Genomic DNA, 18,922 nt, shown 5'->3' on the forward strand with positions numbered 1-18,922 from the left:
TATTCAACTTGATCCTGGGTTCTTCCAGCGGTCCTTGACTTGATCTTAAGGGCTTCCTGGAAAAATATAAACAATTCTTAAATGTTGTTTATATGTAATATTTGGATCTTTAGTTTCCCAACAGCAGCGTGATGTTTTTGTTTTTAGGTGGGGTGCACTGGAATTAAGTATTTACTGCTCCTGGTCCTTTGTGACATGTATCATTACATAAGGGTTAGAAAAAGTTGAGTTACCTGGAAAATAGAGGCCAGTCACAGTCAGATGCAGTGTTGAAAATGAACCACTAGATGGAGCACACACACACACACACAAAAAAAACACGTGAAGAGAAAACCCAGGCTCATAGCTCATTACATAGTCACTTGATGTTTTGGTGATGTTATTAAATATAAATTGGACCCCTAAAGTGAGTCCTGTATATGAATAGTACTTGAGCAAAAGTGTTAAAGTATCTCATCTGAAGTATCGTTAATGTACTTTAGTGTCAAAAGTTAAGTTAAAGCAAATTTTCTGGCAATAAATGTAGACTACTTAAAGGTGCACTATGTAGTTCTGGGAAAGAAATCTTTATCAGAAGAGAAAGATCTTCATTGAATGATTTTTTTTATGCAAACTCTCTTTGTTTTCATGACTGAATAAGTTTCATACTGTTTTACTTTGTTGTTTTGGCGGACCCTGCCACCTTTCTTGCTTCAAACAGTGTTCTGGGGACCTTATTTTCCTCTTGTTTTCAGTTATGGAAAAAATGAATATTTCTGAGTTTGTATTTTTACCTTATAAATATCAAAAGTCTGAGTTAGGATTTCTTCTCCAAAACTACATAGTGCCCCTTAAAATTTCAAGAGTACAAATGAAGTCAAATATGTTTACATGTATGTACTGTATACAATGGGTTGACCTGATTATCGGCTATATGTAATATTGTAATATGGAAAATATTGAGAAAAAAAAAGGTTGTACATAGTAGTATTTACTATACTATAGTCTTTAACATCACATTATATCTTTTATCTAAATATTGATGCCATGTTTTGAGGTTTCATAACGTCATTTCAAGCCCTGCCTTATTTTATATGATTTTATTCATCTTATTTTGGAATTATCTGTTGCCTAGGAGACAGGAAGCTGCTCTGACTAACAGCATCTTCACAGCAGCATCGCCGTGTCGTCTTCATCAGCACAGAAATGTCTCCTACGGTAGATATACTTCACTCAAGTGTTTCCCTATATTATGTTAGTCATAGTAAATATGTAGTCAAACTGTCTGTTAGATCGTACAGTAGAAAATTAGGGCTGGACAGGCGGCTAATGTTAGCTTATTTAGCTTCAGCTTACTGTTTTTACCCTTTAGCAGCAGGGTAGCATGTTTTCTACTAACTAGCTAAATCATATAAAGTTTTAAGACGCTGTAATGAAATGTTTAGATACTGTAAAAGCGAGTGTAAAAGCTCAGTTTAGCATCGACGTTTAGACATTTTTGTGATATTCTGTTTACTATTAGTCAACATTCAAAACCCTTTTTAATGAAAACATCTAGAAAAAAAGTCAAATTAGAAAAGCTATGAGCCACTAATAACAACTTTTGGGTTGCCAGATTGTGAAAAAGCTGCCTAAGCCAGACATTTTAGCTATTTAGTAGACTCAATATGGGTCGGTTTTGTTGGTTGAGTTGTTAAATTTTTATTGTTTGTTTTTGAGCACTGAAGCATGTACACCTATTCTAGTAGTAACCCCAAATAAACCTGAAAATGAGCATACTATGTCTCCTTCTCCATAGTATTAATGATTAACCGAAAAATTATTAAGACAGCTGACTCTCAATGAAAGAAACTGCTTAAAATTTGCATTCCTACTACTGAGGATGGCATACAAATTCTAGAAAAGACACAGAGAAAAGGCAAACATGCGTAAAGCATTAGTAAATTATTTATTAACTATTAATAAACCCATTTGTTTGAACTTTATAGACTAACTAGTTTACTCTTGCGCTAGTTTAATTCCTCTAACCTACTGTAGTCAGTTGTTAATGCACTGGCCCTAATTTGTTCAAGTCAGGCCAAAGTGTACACGTAGGTCAATTGGATATAAAAGAAGACTTAAATCAGGGTTGACAGCAAAGAAGGCAAGCATCATTGTCACCAGCCAGCTCTTTGTTCTCTTGGTTCTGTGGTCAAAAGCCCTCTCGACTGACGGTCAAAGTGTTTAAAACTGCAATCCCCAGGCCACTGCCTCCCCTAATGGTGATCAGTGTAAAATGGGATGAATTTGTGATATTTCAAACCAAGACTACATCATGAATTTGACCCAGAAACAGATGGCAGATTTCACTGCCTTTGTCTTATATCTCCTGCGTCTCCTGTTAGTCGTTTCCCGACACACATTTTTAATCACATGTCGACTCTAATCCACTTCCCCTCGCAGGGGATCGCCCTTCCTCCGTCCACCATCAAGGCTTAGCTTAGGATAGGTGAGACACAGTGTGACAGGCAGGATCGGGGCAGCATCACTTTTCCACTCTCCCTTGCCAGGTAAACCTCACCCTTCATCACCAATCTACGGAGAGAAAGGTAAATGATGGGTGCTCATGTTTTATTTCCGTGTTTCTAGAGTAAAAGCATGTGAGTAGCCTGACAGTAACAGCAGGGTAGAGCAGCGTAGAGGGCCTTTAAGTCTGTGGAAGGATGTTACTGTAGTACAATGACCAACCGTTTGTGGGACTGTCAAGGCTGCCCGGTGAAGGAGAGGCAGGGCTCTCTGTGGACGATGAACCGCTACACCACACTGAAGCAGCTGGGGGACGGCACGTATGGCAGCGTGCTACTGGGCAAGAGCAATGAGACCGGGGAGCTGGTGGCCATAAAGAGGTGAGAGTAGCTCCAGTAAAAATGCCTGGGAAATACTGTGTTGTTTAGACTGGGAACCTTAAGCTGATTAAACCCTGAGCGACTGCTGCAAGGAGCTCCAAGGTTCTCAAACATGTTGCTTCCTCACAAGAAAAACTTAAAATAAATGTCATTTTTGCCTCAATGTGTAGGCATTTCAGGGTGAAAAAGCTGATAGAGGTTTAGGATCAGTTTCTTGTCAAAGCACAAATACTTTATATTATATTATTATTAGTGGCATTATCACCATATATTGTTGTCTTTTCAGAACTATCTTATTTGTCTGCGGCCACATCTTAAGGATGAGCTGTCTAAGAATCCTTTTTTTGGCAAGAAATTAATAATGAATGTTTCACAAGGCTCCACCAGGCACTGTTTGTAAATGTAAGGTTATAGTGCAATGTGATACTACTGATGACAGTGAAAGGAGTGAGAGTACACCGCGTAGTGTTGCTTCTGGAGTACAGGAAGAAAGAAAGACAGGAGAAAGGTTAAAAGAGGTAACACATGTAAAACATTTCAATGAAATACATTCGGATGCAGCAGTGTTGCCCAGGGTGCTGTTTTTTACGGGTACCCAACATTTTTTTGGAGCCCATAATCTACTCTCTCTCTGCGAGGTTTTAAGTAAAAATCCGTGTTTTGATTAGCCTGAATCCCAAAGTGATCCTGTAAAAGGGAGAAAATTGTCCCAACTCTTCTGATTAGTTTGCCCAAATAAAGAATTAATTCTTAAGTTAGCAACTCAGCAGTGAGAGTGAACAAGTTTTCTCCTTAAGAAAGCGAATGTTCAATCCATTTAGAGTTGGACTCATTTGTATAAATTCTGGGCAATTGGGTTAGGGTTAGGGGCATGGTACAAAAATGTCTCCCTGTAAAATGTGTTGCTACAGGCTACCTCAGCTCACGTCACTTCACGTCAGTGTTACTGTCTAAAAATGTCAACATTTATATATACAGTCATTAATGTGTTATTTTTCCCAACAGGATGAAGAGGAAGTTTTTTTCTTGGGATGAGTGCTTGAATCTAAGAGAGGTGAAGGTGAGAATCATTATAGTCAGTTGATACAGCATTTACAGTATTATCATTTTAAACCACTAATGTTTTCACTTGTGAAATTCTGCCCTGTAGATTAAAGGGACACATATTTAGACAAAACATATTTGTCCTCCTCCTGCAGTGCTGTTTATCCTTTTAGATTGTTTTGGCATGAGTTGCCGAGTTTTGGAGATATCGCCATAGAGATGTCTTCCTTCCCTTGAATATAATGGAACCAGATGGCACTCGGCTTGTGGTGCTCAAAGTGCCAAAAAACACATTTGAAAAAGTCAACAGCACTGTCTCTTTCCAGAAATAGAAACATTATTTGCCATTAATTGTTTACTTTAGTGGTGTAGCTGAAATTTGAGGGGAAAAAGGCTGATTTCAAGCAGTGTGTTCAGGCATTTGAGCTGATTCTTAATGACTCTATTGTCTCCTAAACACTCTGTGTTCAGTCACTGAAGAAGCTGAACCATGCCAATGTAGTGAAACTGAGGGAAGTCATCAGAGAAAACGACTACCTCTACTTTGTCTTTGAGTACATGAAAGAAAACCTCTATCAGCTTATGAACGACAGGTAAGAACGCACAGGCAGCAAAATCACACACACAATTTATTCACACTAGCTGAGTTATTTTTGTGATCTAATTCTGCAGCGAGTGTGTTTTTTTATTACCATTGGGAATGTGAGAATTATTTCGGATTGAGTCATCATGTGTCGGTCTTGGTTTTTGCAGAAACAAGTTGTTCCCTGAGTCAGTCGTCAGAAACATGATATTTCAGATATTACAGGGACTGTCGTTTATTCACAAAAATGGTAGGTGACTACAGACTGATGAAAACTGACTCTGCTGTCTTTTCTGTCCTATGAAATGCTGTGTTATGCTGCTGTCAGCATCCTCTTGGTATAAATAGTTTTTAATTGAGTGAACAGAAAAGAACAATCTGAAGTTGAATTGTATATGACTGCTGGACGGCTGATAAGACATCAGCCACAAATGACTCACTTCTCCTGTGTCCTCAGTGAGAAGAGGAGGTGTGAGTGGTCAGAAAAAAATACTAAAATCAGCACTGTTTTTAGTGTTTGTGGGTGCTGGAGTCATTTCCACTTCAATAAGGCATGATTGTTTGCATTTTGTTTTTTTCTTTATCCCCTCTTTCTTTCTTTTTTATCTTTTGTCTTTTACCTCTTTGCGGCTGCCAGGGAAGATAAGATGTTTTCTGAAAATGAGATAAGGAACATTCTGTTCCAAGTATTGTCTGGCTTAGCATTTGTGCATAAGCACGGTAAGAGTCTCCTCCTGTCTTTCTCTTTTCCTTTATGTTTCCTTAAAGGATAAGCTCACCCAAACATAAAAAATCAGTCATTATCTACTCACAATCATTCTGATGAAAAGCCAGGTGAGTTTCGTAGTCCACAAATCATTTCTGGAGCTTCACAGCAAAACAGTGTTGCAGCATTCTCTAAACAACTGAGGAAGATGGGGACTTTTAAAATGTTTTTAAATAACTACTAGAAAGTAAATGACTCCATACAGCTTGTCCTACATAATCCAAGTCTCCAGAAGCCTCAAGATCCCAAATTGATTTGAAAAGATGTTAACGCACCCCATCTGAAGTGGGTACACGAGCTCTACCATGCGTACTTGCTTACTCGTAGTTGTTTAGGAGAATGCTGCAGCGCAGTCTTGCTGAGAAGCTCCAGAAATGTTTTGTGTACTACAAAAACTAAATAATTACTGAATTGTTTTTATCTTTGGGTGAACTTACCCTTCAAAGGCTTGGCTTGACTGTGCTTTGTCAGGTTAAAACATCTTTTTCATCTCAGAGATGTTTGAACTCTGTTCTTGTTTGCATATCAGTCAAAACATCAAATGGTGATATGCATCATTAAAGTCATGTCAAGTGGTGGTGGTTGTAATAGTAGTAGAAACTAAAATACAAGGCAAATCTAGACCAATCTCAGCATCAGCACAGGTTTATTTGACTGTCTCATGTTTTTCAGGGTATTTCCATCGTGATATGAAACCAGAGAACTTGCTCTGCATGGGCCCAGAGCTGGTAAAGATCGCTGATTTTGGACAAGCCAGAGAGATCCGCTCGCAGCCACCTTACACCGATTATGTGTCCACAAGATGGTGAGACTCAGTTATTTACAACATCATACCAGGGCAAAGTGCAATTCCTGTACTAGGAGACAAAAGCATTTATTATAAGCAAGATCAGATGAAATCAATGAGGACTGTTTGCAAATTTTGTCAGTTGATCAACAATAGTAATAGAATACAGCATGGAAAACAGGTCACTAAGTGTTCAATAAATATCCTCCCGTGCTGTTATGACAGGTACCGAGCTCCAGAGGTTCTACTGAAGTCGAACTCTTACAGCTCACCCATCGACATCTGGGCCGTGGGATGCATCATGGCCGAGCTCTACACACTCAGACCCCTGTTCCCTGGCAACAGTGAGGTGGATGAAATCTTCAAGATCTGTCAGGTGCTGGGAACGCTGAAAAAGGTGAACCATCACAACAGGTGTCATCAATTATGCTGACGCCCTCTCTGCTTGGACCACTGCCATTAAAATTCACATTGTTCACCTTTTGTAAGACACCTGAAGCAAAAGTTGCTGTTTTGTGACAAACTTGATTTCTTTACCAATTCGAAAGTATAAAGAAAATATTTGTGATTTGTATTTTATACCTTCGTGAATGCATGCAGGCACACATAAGGCTGCTGCACACAAACTCACAGATGACTAACATTGGTTCCTCTTCCTCAGTCGGATTGGCCTGAGGGCTACAACCTGGCCACTTCGATGAACTTCCGCTTCCCAAAGTGTGTCCCCACCAGCCTCAGATCACTGATCCCCAACGCCAGCAACGAGGCGATCACGCTGATGAAAGACATGCTGCAGTGGGACCCTGAGAAAAGACCGAGTGCTGCTCAGGTACATTGAAAAACCATGAGGTTTTCACATACAAAACATACAACGCTTAGAGTCGAGACGACAGACTGATGTTGAGGTGACGGTGTTCACTTCGGTGAATGATTTTATCCAGAGCAACTTTATCAGAGTGCAGCTTTTTTTAGCAACAAGTGGGAATCAATCATCTCACCTTGGCAGTTGCTGTGACACCAAACTTGACATCTGGACGTACTGAGGCAACGCAGTTCCACTGACTTCAATCAAAGTGTGAGACAGACCCACATTATTATGACCTGACCTTTTAACTTCTGCTGAAGCTTAAAAATACAAAAGATAAAATGCTGCATGCTGTTTTCATATATTTATTAATCTATTTTAAATATCAGCCTCTAGATCTGTAGGAAATGTGCGGTGGTGGTTTGTGTGATTAGTCCTTTACAAAATGTATTCCCATGTTCTTGTCTGCGATTTTTATTTTGATACAGCTAATTTTTCTTTTTTATCTAACAATTTTCTTTATAATTGTCCTCTTCATGCTGCAAGATTCTCATTCATGGAAAAGCTGACTAAGCTTGGACATGAACTAACAAAGATGTAACTGAAGATATTTTTCCAGGCTCTACGGTATACATACTTCCATGTCGGCCAGGCGCTCGGTGCCCCTCTCAAGGCTCAGGCAAAGATGTCCCAGGCAGCTGCAGAGACAAAACCTCTGTCCCTCTGTAAGACGGAACTAGAGTCCAGCGAGTCTCTCCACCAGCCCCTTCATCAGATCTCCCTACCTCAGGACAACATGGAACCCAGCACAAAAAAAACAATGAGTTTCACCGCGCTGACAGAGGGGCAGCAGGAACCTCTCAGCCTGGTGAAAAGCAGGCAGCCAACGAACTGGCAGGCTGTAGGTGTCACTCAGGTACAGTTCATAAATGTCGGATTAGGACCTTCTTTGGCCTTACAGAACTTTTTTTTCTAATTTGTATGTTCATTTTAAGCCTCCGAGAGCAGCTCTGGCAGGAGCAGAGAACAACGCAACTGGAGTGAGGTCAGGACGTCGACGATGGGGCCAGACATCTTTCAAGTCTGTCGACAGCTGGGACGAGGGAGAGGACGCAGACGCTGGAGTATCCATCTCCAAAAAACCCACCATCAGCTTTCTGAAGGACAGGGCACTGGATGGACCCAGCCATCGGTGAGACCTCTTCTTACATTTTCATTTGAAATGTGTTTTCATCACAATTTTGAGAAATATACAGTAATATTTTCTTGTCTAGATTTCCAGAATCAAAGAACAACACAGTATCAAAGCTGTTGAGCAACAGAGCTGACTCGACCACAGTGTCTGCCAAGCAGCACTACCTCAGCCAGTCCAGATACCTGCCAGGTGAGAAAAAATGATTACAACAATCACATTTTACATTCATTTACATTACTTTATTTATGTTGCTTATGTTACACAGAGGCAAAAAAACTATACTCTAAACACTAAAAACAAACCACTAATAACACAGAAGAATGAAATAAATTGTGCATTTAAATGAGATTATAACCAATGAAAGAAGATGAAAGACCTACACAAACATCATTATTAATTTAATTTAAATATGTTCTGTAAATATCAACAAATTACATTACTTAAAAACAGCTGCCTCTGTTGGATCACTTTGTCCACTCTACACCACTTTGCGGTCCCTGTTGTCTTATACAAACAGCTTTCAACAAACAACTCTTATCATGCACTTAAATTACATTCCACATACTGTAGGTGCTAAACTAAATATGGCTTCTTCCATCAGTGTGGGGCTCAGGTTCAGAGAGTTCGCTGTTTGTTGAGCTGTTCGTCCTTTTCAGGTGTAAATCCAAAGAACAACTCCTCAGTAGGAAGCCAGGTGGTCGGCAGAAACGTGTGGGGCAGCTCGTGTTCAAGCCGAGCACAGGGGCTGGAGTTTCCTCTGCATAAAGGTAACAAAGACTTGACAACACATATTTATGTTTGGAGAAGCAGGTGAGAGCAGTTTTCTGGATATCAGGAGTTCACGATGTAAAAAGAAAGAGTGTAAACGATGTAAAAAGAATTATATTTTTTCTTTGCCCATAGAAATATGTTGTTCTGCCTGTTCTATCCTGTGCTCTACATTAGGGTTGAGCCGATTTAAAAATGTTCAAACCAGTTTGACGTCAGGCCTCAGACCAGACCGGACCTGTAATCCCAGATTTTACCACTAGAGACTCGGCTAGAGAGATCCCGTGATGAGAGTCTAGCAGCACTACAGTCTATCAGGGCAACTGTGTTTTCATTTCTAACAACAACCAATCAGCTTCTTCTAAAGTTTAACATCAAAATGACAAATAAAAGAAGCCCTCAGCCTTTTCCACAACATGTTCCTGATAATGTTTCACATTAAAAGCCTTGTGAAAAGAAACATTTCCCCCAAAGAGCGTCTGGCTGCAGGACCCCTCTCAAAATTTCTATCTACTGACACACTAGTATATAATATAACGGCAAAATGGAGCAACAGATCAAGCAGCTAGAGCAAAATCAGTCCCAACATAGATCTCTTAAGATTTTTTCTTTTCTTTTAGTTCTGTAGCTGTTTTCCTCCTTCACTCACCCCTCCTCTCTTCTTTTTGTTGTGCTGTTGTTTTTAGACAGTCTTCATAAACTAACAGATAAGCATCCTCCAACAGAAAAGACGCTGGAGGATCTCGATCTTAACAAAGGTATCAGACAGATTTAGGAGCAGTTCACTGGATTACAGACAGTATCAGTGATTTATTATGACGTCTCGAACTTGGAGATGATTGACATTGAAATATTGCACAAGACACATAACCCAAAGTCACAAACTATGTCTTAGAATGAACATGGACTTTAAAGAAAACTACAGTCTGTAAAGTTGTTTAATGTGATATGCTGAATTTTCAAGCTAAAGCAATTTGATTGTCCTTTCCAGACTCCATGAGCAACTCCAACAACCCAACCAAGACGTACGTGTCACCTTTTCAGAATACTGAAACAGGAGCAGACAGAAGACAGAGGATTACACTGGCACCAATAGGAGGCACCTCTGCTAGTGAGTTTTATTTTCTCTGGTTGAGTCAGACTTTATTGATTCTGTGCTGCTTGCTACTGACCAGGCCCGGGTCCAACATTATTGGAGGTTAATTATTGGTCTTTGGAGTGCAGTTCCACGTTTTTCTTCCTAGAACTAAAACCAATCTTGTAAATTTCCTCCATTTATCTGTTTTCCGCACACCATTTCCCCCTTCCTTTCGTCATATCACATTGTAATCTGAAATGTTTCATGTTATAATAACATAATTTATTAAGTTTCAATGTGAAACTTCTCACGTTATAACGAGAAGTTTCTTGTTATAATGTGAAAAGTTTGTATGTCGTAATAACGAGAAAGCTTCTTGATATAACGTGCCTGTGAGATCTGACCAATCAGAGCAGACGGGGCTTTTTAGCTGAAGGGACAGGAGTGTTCGGACAGATGGTGAATAGAGGCGCTGCAGCAATGGACAGTATGAAATAAAACAAACATCACAGCATTTAAACATTTTCTAGTAGACACATCAATTAAAAGTATGACCTGAAATTGAGCATAACACAGGACCTTTAAAGTTTGACAGCAGCAATATGATTGGCTGCTGGAGATTGTGATAAAATCTGGTTGGTTACTGAAAGAGTAAAGGCTCATAGTCGGCTAATTGCAAAGAAAAGGGGAGAAGATAGAGTGAGAGAAATGTGAAAGAAAGAGTAGCTTTAAGAGTCCTCAAGTTTTACCCACTGTCTTTTTGTGGCCCATGTAGTTGACCTGTCATCTGCTGCTGATCTAAGAGTCGAGTCTAAAATCAAACGATCCAAGAGCAAGACCTCATTGAATAAACTGCTCTCAAATGAAGGTAAAGACTCTCAGCACACACAGCTTCATGTCGCTTCCTGAGTTTAGCCTAAAAACCCTTTTCCTCTCTCTCACAATGATCTCCCAGAGCAAGACGGGCGGAGGAGCAGACCTCAGAATCCTCAGCTCACTGGATCCAGCGTTACGGGAAGGAACACGTTTCCAAAGAGCATCCAGCCAGTGCACGGACGAGTAGACTGGACCGCCAAATACGGAGGCCACCAGTAGCATAGCTCTGCTCCACCAGCGACTCTTGGGAAATGTCCCCACTGCACTTTAGCCAGGAAACACAGACTTTAGCGGGAGAGGCTGCCAACAGTGCGCACACGTGTTTCCTGCTAGTCTGTTGTTTCATTTGCCACCATATCAAATATTGTTGTGTTGGTATATTTTTTTTTAAATAATTGACAAAAAAAAAAAAAAAAAGAGTAGTTATTTTTTATTCAAGTAGGTGAAGTTGTCATTTTACAGCAGCAGATATACATTTACAAACTACATACATAAACTGTGTAAAAATTCCTTTGTATAATCAAAGATAGATTTATATATTTATTTTTTCTTGTACCCGTTTCCTCTTTGATTTCCTCTGAAAACACATATTTTATATTACATGTTTTATACATAAAACAAACTTTTAAACATATCCGTTAATTCTCCTGTCTTAGAGCTGGAGTTGGTCCCCAGACGACACACAGTGGCTGCCCACTGCTTCCATCCATTAAAGGTCCAGTGTGCAGGATTTGGGGGGAGTTAGGGGCCAAAATGAATGTAATATTCAGAATTATATTTTTATTAGTTTATAATCACCTCAAACTAAGAATGGTTGTGTTTTTGTTATCTTAGAATGAGCCTTTTAATATCTACAGAGGGAGCAGGTCCTCTCCCACTTCCATATTTTCGTTTGGCAGGTAAATCTTGTAAGACTCTCTACCACACTCACAGATTGTACCGAAAAAAATTGAATGAAGAACTGTACTGAGCGCCTCTGCGTTGTTTTGGTGTTGCTTATCTACGTAGTTTTATCTTCCTTGTCTCCTCTGCTGTCTGGTCTGAAAATCTAATTCTAATATTATCAGCAAACTTGTATTACCATATTCTCACAAAGTTATCGATAATTTTCAAGTCGTTTTTTTACTGGAGCATTTTTAAATGATTATTATTAAGTGATTAAATGTTATTTTGTTATCGGGAATTGTTCCGGACCCCGGACTTTATTTGATGGGGACTTTTGAGTAATACGTTTGAGAACCCTTGTCCTATGCACTGGTCCTTTAAATGTAAAGCACAGTCTTCATATCGTGCTGAGAATGATGGTGACAATGAAGAATCATCACTGTCCACAAACATTGAGGGAATGTTTGTAAATGTTCATTATGTTGGCACACAAATGTGATTTTCTTTTTTGGTCAAAACATGTAGAGACACCAGAGAGAAGATACTGTATATTTAGATATTTTCAAGATGTGTGTGGTCTCTTTGTCATTCCAATGATGATCTTCACCAGCATCAGTCCACTGAAAATAAAAACATTTATATCAGGATACGGTTGAAAAGTAAATGTATTCATTCCTGTTTATCTACATGGTTCAGAATACTGTAAATTACTATCCCAAGAACAGTCAGAGAGTAAAATTTGAAAAGAAGAGACTGCATTACCTCGCTAAAGTCATTAAACCAGCTGGCATAAACTTCCAGGAGTTGAGAAATCTCAGTCCCATCACCACCGTCAGAGTTCCCGAGGTGCCTGCATTTCCACAGTGGAGGGAAGCAGTTGTTGTCATGTGTTGTGTGAAATCGGTCACAGTTTAACAAACTAAACTTGCTCACCAAGTGACAGCCAGACATTCTTGGGATTTTGAGATGCCAGATAAGCACCGACTGCAGCCAGCAGGCCGAACAGAAGCCCTGCAGCCAGCGAGGTGACGCTGCCTGTGGAGGAAACACAGTTAGGTTTTATTATATAAATGTTGAGTTAGATAGATTCTCAACTCTTCATCATTGTACACCTCTCTAAAATACAACATCCCTGCTAAGAATCCTACCTTCACAAAGGTTGTAATGTTTTTTTTAAAAACTTTCTGATCATCCTGAACTCTATTCTGTGGTGTTAAACCGTGTTATGCTGAGAGGTGTTTCTTATATCATGTTCACCTCATCTATATCAATGAGATCTGTGGTGGTATATCAACAGCATCACACACTTAAACCTTCTGAATGACCACAAAGAAAAACGTTCCAACACAAACTGAATGCAGGAATTAAAGCAGGACTTCTGTATTTGTTTTACCTGATAATCTGACAACTGAGTGCATGTGGAGATTTGTTAAAGCTCTATTTAGCATAGTCATCATCTGTAAAATCTTAGTGGTGTCATGTCTTGTGCCTGCATTGCAATCTGGTCTATTGATGCTACTGAAGGTGGATAAACTGGTACATCCACCTCCTCTGTCTGTAATGGACTTCACCCAGTATGACAGTTGATCCAGAGCAAGGTACATAAAATACAGCTGCTTCTGCTATTTTATTCTTTGGGACCAAAAGTAAAGATATCGTTATATCGATACAGCATTTAATCTGCAAAGTAATTTATGTTATCAAATAAATGTAGTACAATATTTGAAATGTAGTGGAGTGGAAGCATAAAGCAGCAGGAAATGGAAATACTCAAGTACTTAAGTACAAATACCTCCAAATTGTACTGAGTAAATGTACTTAGTTACATTCCATCACGGAATTTTAGACTATGGTGTTACTACTTTTACCTTTCACTTGTAATAGAGTATTTTTAGACTGCTGTATTTCTATTTAGATAATCAAATTCAAATTTTTTGTTCATAATTTTAATTTACAATTAGTAGTTTGACAGCACAACATAGGACCTGAAGTAACGTTACCACTGATCAGTGTCTCAAACATCACTCTACTGAGAGACTTCTGGTTAAAAGTTAGCTGCTGTGTCTGTCTACATGTGTCCTACCTGCTTTCAGATAACCTATGAGTCCTCCTACTGACACCAGAGCAGCATAGCTGAACCCGATCCAGTCCACAGCCATGTCACAAACCAACTGTTACTGCTGCACTGCAGTAGAGACTGTTTCCACTGTACAGCTGCTCAACAGCTCAACAGTGTGAAGAAAATGGCGACAAGATCCTACCAATCGTTAATGTTTCAAAACATCACACACAATGTCCGGAACATAATCAAAACATTAGTAAAAATGTAATATTCGTAGTTTTAGCACAAGTTTAAAATACCACCAAGTGCAACTAATGACTTCCGGATGTTTTCTTTTTCTTCTTCTTTAGTTTAATGGCGGCTCGCAAACCAGCGTGTAAAGGTGCTGCTGCCCCCTGCTGAGTGTGTAGCATCAGTGCTTCAAGTACTCCTGGTTACACAGGTAAATGACTGATAATAATAGTAAACCAAGGGTAAATGAAAGGATAAATAAATAAATATATTTTGGAAAAAATAAATATAAATAATAATACATAAATAAATATCCAAATAAAAGTGTAAACATACAAAAGTGTAAAAATATAAATATTCAAAGATATCTAATCTTTATGAATTTAATGTCATTGAATTTGTGATTTATCTATAGCTACAATTAGGCATTAAATTAGATTATTTATTATTTATTAGATTTATTAAGTATTTCACATCATTTTATTTTAGCTTTTTTTAAGGTTATTATGTTTATATTCATTTATTTACGTATTTAATTATACATATATATTGGATTTTGGCCCTTAAATCCCTCTTTACTTTCCAAATGTTACCTGGAATACTTTCCCTTCTGGTGTCATTTCAAACTAAAGTCTGTAACGATTTTTACTTATTATCTTTTATATTAATTATTTATATCCTATCTGTCTGAGAAAGCAATGCCAGATAACTGATTACTGACTATTTTGCCACACTCAAAGACAGCGTATACCAGTACATCCTTAAAAGAATTACAATCAGCAGTCATGCTTTATCTCCCCCTCGTGGTAACCATGAGTAAATGCATGTTTGACAATATAACTCAGGATAAAAAGCAGCACATGGATTATAAAACATCTTTATTGTTGCCCATCTCATTTTGCATTAGCACTTTTTTTCTTTTCAATGTTGACAGCAAACATATTCATAAAATCTGTGCTTAACATCTGTACTTTATCACCTCCATGTGGCAACCGCAAAGAGCAAACACACGTAAACAAATAAAACAGTCCATGAATAATAAAACATTTTTAAATTTCCATTTTATTTTCCACCGTCTTCTTTCTTCTTTTTGGGTTTGCTCTCATCTTCTAGAATGACTTCTTCTGTTGCAATTCGGACTCTCTTTGTCCTCAAAAGCTCCCGAGCAAGTTCTGTGGACAGGAGCAAACAGAGGGTGTTACACAGAAAATATTGAACTGAGGCAGCCCTGATTTTATCTAGATCCTAGGAGAAAGCTGAACTACCTATGGTGCATCATTCCTGTTTAAACTACCAAAACACCTCAATATACCTGCATATATCTACAGCTCAAATCTCTCTTCATAACATGATGATGACGAAAACTACCTTGAGATGTTGTTGCCTTAGCTGCTGGTTCCTCAGCAGTGGCTGACAAAGGCACTGAAGAAGGTTTCCACACAGCGAGGCACGTCAATCTGGCTGATGTGTTCACTTCCCCGAGGAGAGTGGGAGACTCCAGCTCCTGTTGGGCAGCAGGAGGATTTTGATAGGTCAACAGCAGCTCGGCAGGTAAAAACAATGTCACTCTACTACACATGTCTTATTATATCTGAATATCTTAATGTGAGTATTCTGCTTAAGTAAATATGCGTCTACAGGTTATGACACCAAGAAAAAGGTTATTTTAAAATATATAGTTGTTGCTTAGTTAATGTTTAAAGGACCTGGTTGACAGAAGTCAATGGTTTCCACTCAAATGCTCATAAATAACACTAGAGACGTGCCTCTTTGAGATGGAGTTTCCACATTTTGATGAATCCGTCATTTGAAGCCGTCACCATCACGCAGTAATCCTCCATCATGAAACTGTCAACGGCTTTTACTCTGTAATCACAAAAAGAAGGGACGTTTGTTCACTAACTTTTTCACCAATACAGCACAAGAAATATCATTAATACTTCTGAGACATGAGGATGTTGTGGTATAATATTAGCAATAAAAATCTGTGTGTTTCCTAGCATTTAAATAACACAAACACAAGCGCAGCCAACTTCTCAGCATCAGAAATACCTTTTTAGAAATGCAGCTCCTAACACTTGCACCTAATAACCTTTCAGACATACACAGTGGATCTGTGAAGTAAAAACAAGGAAAATGAACATACCTGGTTTCATGAGCCTTAAACTCACACAGCCATTCCTGATTTTCAACGTCACACATCCTCACAATTTCATCGTCTCCTGCGACAGCGAGGATGGAGTTCTGAAACACAATCAGATGGTGTGTTAGTTCCCGCTCGGCTGTGTTTGCGATGGAATTTTTACAAATTACCGATGTGGCAGATACGACAGGATTAAGACCAAAGACATCCTCCGCAATTATTACAAATGACTAAAGATCTTTGTTTTATTAATGTGCGTTCCTGCTCCAGCTGGACAATAGCGTTTTTCTAGTCTAGCTTAGTGTGAATAGGGCTATATTCAGAGAACTCACATTTAGGAACTTAACAGATGAGATCCTCTTGGGGTTTGTTATCGTTCCTGTCACAGAGGCCGTCTCCAGGTTGTAGACATCCACTTTGTCATTCACCACGACCACATATTTATCCCCGTCTGGAGACCATTTGACAATGTGTGCATCTGTGAAGAGTGCAGAGAAAAAGAGGTTTCAGTAACTTCAGACTTAATAAATCTGGTCAAAGAACTTCAACAGTCCAAGAGGAGGCTTACTCTGTTTTATGTTTTTGATGAAGGCTGATCTTCCGTTAACGAGATTCCAAGTTCTACAGGATAAACAGATTTAACAGTCATTTTCGATTCCACTTTAATCCGATAATCATCTGCCTCACAGATTTTCCAGTAGAGCTGTGAGTTTTACCTGAGAGTCTTATCTGTCCCAACTGTGAGTGCGAGTTTCCCAGACGGATGGACGGACAGCGACGTGACAGAGCCTCTGAGGAAAACGAGTGGAGTCAACAAATTACTTACAACTATACAAGACATGGATCACAATCGCACAAACATCTCAGAGCCTCTCTGTGTGCTTACTTGTGAGCTCTGATGGTTTTCACACACTCCCATTTCTTCGTGGTCCACACACATAAGAGTCCATCCTCTGCTCCGCTCAGTAAGTGAGTAGAACCGTAAAACTCCAGGCAGGTGATGGTGCCTGTGCAATAAAGGGAGGTTTGGGTCAGGTGTGCAGACTACAAGCCAAGAAGAGTTGTTTATTTCAGTAATAGGTAAACAAAGTCAACATTTCTCAGACTTTTTTTTATACTATTTGTTCCAGTGAATAAAGTCTTTGAAGCTGTCTGGAAAAATGTACCAAAATTCAGACTATTCTTTATCTTTTGTTATTTTAGGTATTCATCTTACTGTAATTGTCATGCATTAGTCTCTCAACCAGTTTTTGTTTTTTCAAATCACTTTGGTACTCAATGAATGAAATGTGGCAGGTATAACGTTAAAAAACCATTGTCTTTAAACATGTCCTTTCTGAACCTCCATATATCCTCTCTCGACTGCATTCTTGATATCTTTCATGAACAAAGTTGAAGGCATTTGTCACATGAATATTAACACAGGCAAAATATATTGTGAGACATCTTTACAAAGCCCCTGTGGGAATCAAACCAACAATCTCACCGTCATGATGCAGCAAAGCTCCATGTTCAATTCTCTTCTTCATGTCGTACACCTGGATGGTCTCATCTTTACTACCTGTGACCACAAACTTCTCACTGGCTGCAACAGCTGATACAGATGCTATGTGGGCGTGATTTGTGAAGTGTGCCTTGGCTGTCCACTCCTGTGTGACAAACACAAAGATATGAAGTGACTGGCATCTTACTGAATGCTGAAGAAACATAGGATTTAGGTTTCTGAGAGTGCAATTTATGGGACAAAAATCATCAAATGAAAACATTAAACTAGAAAACATTAAACCTTTGATCACAATATGACACACAGGTTGTTGTTGTTGTTGTTGTTGCCCTTAAGGACTACCCATCAACACCAGGGACAGCTCAGTTTAGGTTGTGAAGTGCAAGAGAACAGAAAATACGACACAGACTAGTTTTAGATATTGAAGATCATTCACAGCTACAACATTAGACACTCCAGCTTACTTTCTCATCAGTCTTCACTCGGTACCCCATGGTGACCTGCTCGTAGCTCCCAGCAACCAGCTCCAGTACAGCTGCCATGCTGCCACTCGTAGGGCTAAGCTAGCTAGCCAGTTAGCTTTGGTTAAACTTCAGCTTTTTCTGCGTAAATTTTGTCGCAACAGCTGTTAAAAGTTCAAGCAGAGACCCACACGAGAAGTATGACAGACAAAAAACAAGGTAAACGGCGTTGTGAACCTATCTAAACATGAAAATCTACAAGTATCTAAACTCCAAAATTACGCGTGCTGCTGCTGCGCTTGCGCAAAGGTCTACTTCCTTCCATCGGGTGGATAGTGGTTTTCAAAATAAAAGCCCCAAACACCTCAACATCTGAGAAGGATTTATTTTGACTTGAGATGTTTTCAAAAACCTCAAAGTTAATGTCATAGATTTGTCACTCTGACGAAAGCTTTACGATTATTTAAGTAAATTGGCATTTGTATGACTCCAACATATAATATAATCAAATGTGTTTATGTGTATTATTGTAATCTTTTTGTTATTCTATTTCCTTATATGAGATTAAATGATTAAATGATTGTGGGTTAAGAGTTAAGGGTTTTACATATATGACATATAACTTCTCATGTACAATAACAGAAACCACTAACTCCTGTGCTGTGAAAAGTACCCAAAGGTCATAGGTCAGCCCTATGAATAGCTCTTGAGTAAGTCTTAAAGTATCTGATATCAAATTTGCTTAAGTATCAAATATAGCTTTCTGGCAACAAAATAATGAAAATCAAAAGTACAAGTAAAAGAAAATATTACATAGGCCTGTATTTACATATACGTACTGTATTTACCGTATACCACAAGTTTTTAGAT

At 38.9% G+C, this 18,922-nt stretch overlaps 3 protein-coding genes across 6 annotated transcripts; 1 reads left to right on the top strand and 2 right to left on the bottom strand.

The window, feature by feature from the left end:
• Window positions 1-1,132: 1,132 nt before the first annotated feature.
• LOC311266487 (serine/threonine-protein kinase MAK-like) lies at window positions 1,133-11,737 on the top strand. Of its 4 annotated transcripts, none has more exons than XM_084368873.1 (17): window positions 1,133-1,197; window positions 2,422-2,567; window positions 2,726-2,864; window positions 3,870-3,924; window positions 4,380-4,501; window positions 4,662-4,741; window positions 5,930-6,062; window positions 6,270-6,441; window positions 6,706-6,873; window positions 7,469-7,765; window positions 7,845-8,041; window positions 8,124-8,233; window positions 8,701-8,811; window positions 9,499-9,570; window positions 9,804-9,923; window positions 10,666-10,758; window positions 10,846-11,737. In XM_084368873.1, exons 3-17 carry the CDS (start codon window positions 2,764-2,766, stop codon window positions 10,983-10,985), a joined length of 1,971 nt encoding a protein of 656 aa, XP_084224999.1. In that variant the 5' UTR covers window positions 1,133-1,197; window positions 2,422-2,567; window positions 2,726-2,763; the 3' UTR covers window positions 10,986-11,737. The 4 variants fall into 4 exon arrangements, with proteins under 4 accessions (XP_084224999.1, XP_084224996.1, XP_084224997.1 ...); XM_084368870.1 differs by having other exon boundaries at window positions 2,422-2,528; window positions 2,608-2,864; XM_084368871.1 differs by having other exon boundaries at window positions 2,422-2,528; window positions 2,608-2,864; window positions 7,469-7,750.
• LOC311266490 (transmembrane protein 14C-like) lies at window positions 11,181-14,039 on the bottom strand. Its single transcript, XM_084368877.1, has 4 exons — window positions 13,735-14,039; window positions 12,585-12,686; window positions 12,414-12,501; window positions 11,181-12,271 (listed from the first exon to the last, which is right to left on the bottom strand). Exons 1-4 carry the CDS (start codon window positions 13,808-13,810, stop codon window positions 12,214-12,216), a joined length of 324 nt encoding a protein of 107 aa, XP_084225003.1. The 5' UTR covers window positions 13,811-14,039; the 3' UTR covers window positions 11,181-12,213.
• A 766-nt stretch (window positions 14,040-14,805) lies between these two features.
• Window positions 14,806-18,374, bottom strand: pak1ip1 (PAK1 interacting protein 1). The gene is made up of 10 exons (XM_084368967.1): window positions 18,056-18,374; window positions 17,574-17,736; window positions 16,974-17,094; window positions 16,804-16,878; window positions 16,656-16,708; window positions 16,420-16,565; window positions 16,091-16,188; window positions 15,711-15,810; window positions 15,313-15,448; window positions 14,806-15,116 (listed from the first exon to the last, which is right to left on the bottom strand). Exons 1-10 carry the CDS (start codon window positions 18,131-18,133, stop codon window positions 15,007-15,009), a joined length of 1,080 nt encoding a protein of 359 aa, XP_084225093.1. The 5' UTR covers window positions 18,134-18,374; the 3' UTR covers window positions 14,806-15,006.
• Window positions 18,375-18,922: the final 548 nt, after the last annotated feature.

Source organism: Pagrus pagrus, assembly GCF_965226575.1.
Source record: "Pagrus pagrus genome assembly, chromosome: 12".
NCBI classification, from domain to species: domain Eukaryota; kingdom Metazoa; phylum Chordata; class Actinopteri; order Spariformes; family Sparidae; genus Pagrus; species Pagrus pagrus.

Bases quoted from the DNA above. Each gene is read 5' to 3' on its own strand.
- LOC311266490 (XM_084368877.1), bottom strand. From the start codon at position 13,810: ATGGCTGTGGACTGGATCGGGTTCAGCTATGCTGCTCTGGTGTCAGTA. The intron at 12,502-12,584 runs GTGAGCAAGTTT...GTGGAAATGCAG, and splicing joins GAATGTCTGGCTGTCACTTG to GCACCTCGGGAACTCTGACG. The intron at 12,272-12,413 runs GTAATGCAGTCT...TTTTATTTTCAG, and splicing joins GGTTTAATGACTTTAGCGAG to TGGACTGATGCTGGTGAAGA.
- LOC311266487 (XM_084368870.1), top strand. From the start codon at position 2,698: ATGACCAACCGTTTGTGGGACTGTCAAGGCTGCCCGGTGAAGGAGAGG. The intron at 4,742-5,929 runs GTAGGTGACTAC...CATGTTTTTCAG, and splicing joins GTCGTTTATTCACAAAAATG to GGTATTTCCATCGTGATATG. The intron at 8,042-8,123 runs GTGAGACCTCTT...TTTCTTGTCTAG, and splicing joins CTGGATGGACCCAGCCATCG to ATTTCCAGAATCAAAGAACA.
- pak1ip1 (XM_084368967.1), bottom strand. From the start codon at position 18,133: ATGGCAGCTGTACTGGAGCTGGTTGCTGGGAGCTACGAGCAGGTCACC. The intron at 16,879-16,973 runs GTAAGCACACAG...CGTTTTCCTCAG, and splicing joins AAAACCATCAGAGCTCACAA to AGGCTCTGTCACGTCGCTGT. The intron at 15,117-15,312 runs GTAGTTTTCGTC...TCCTGTCCACAG, and splicing joins TAAGGCAACAACATCTCAAG to AACTTGCTCGGGAGCTTTTG.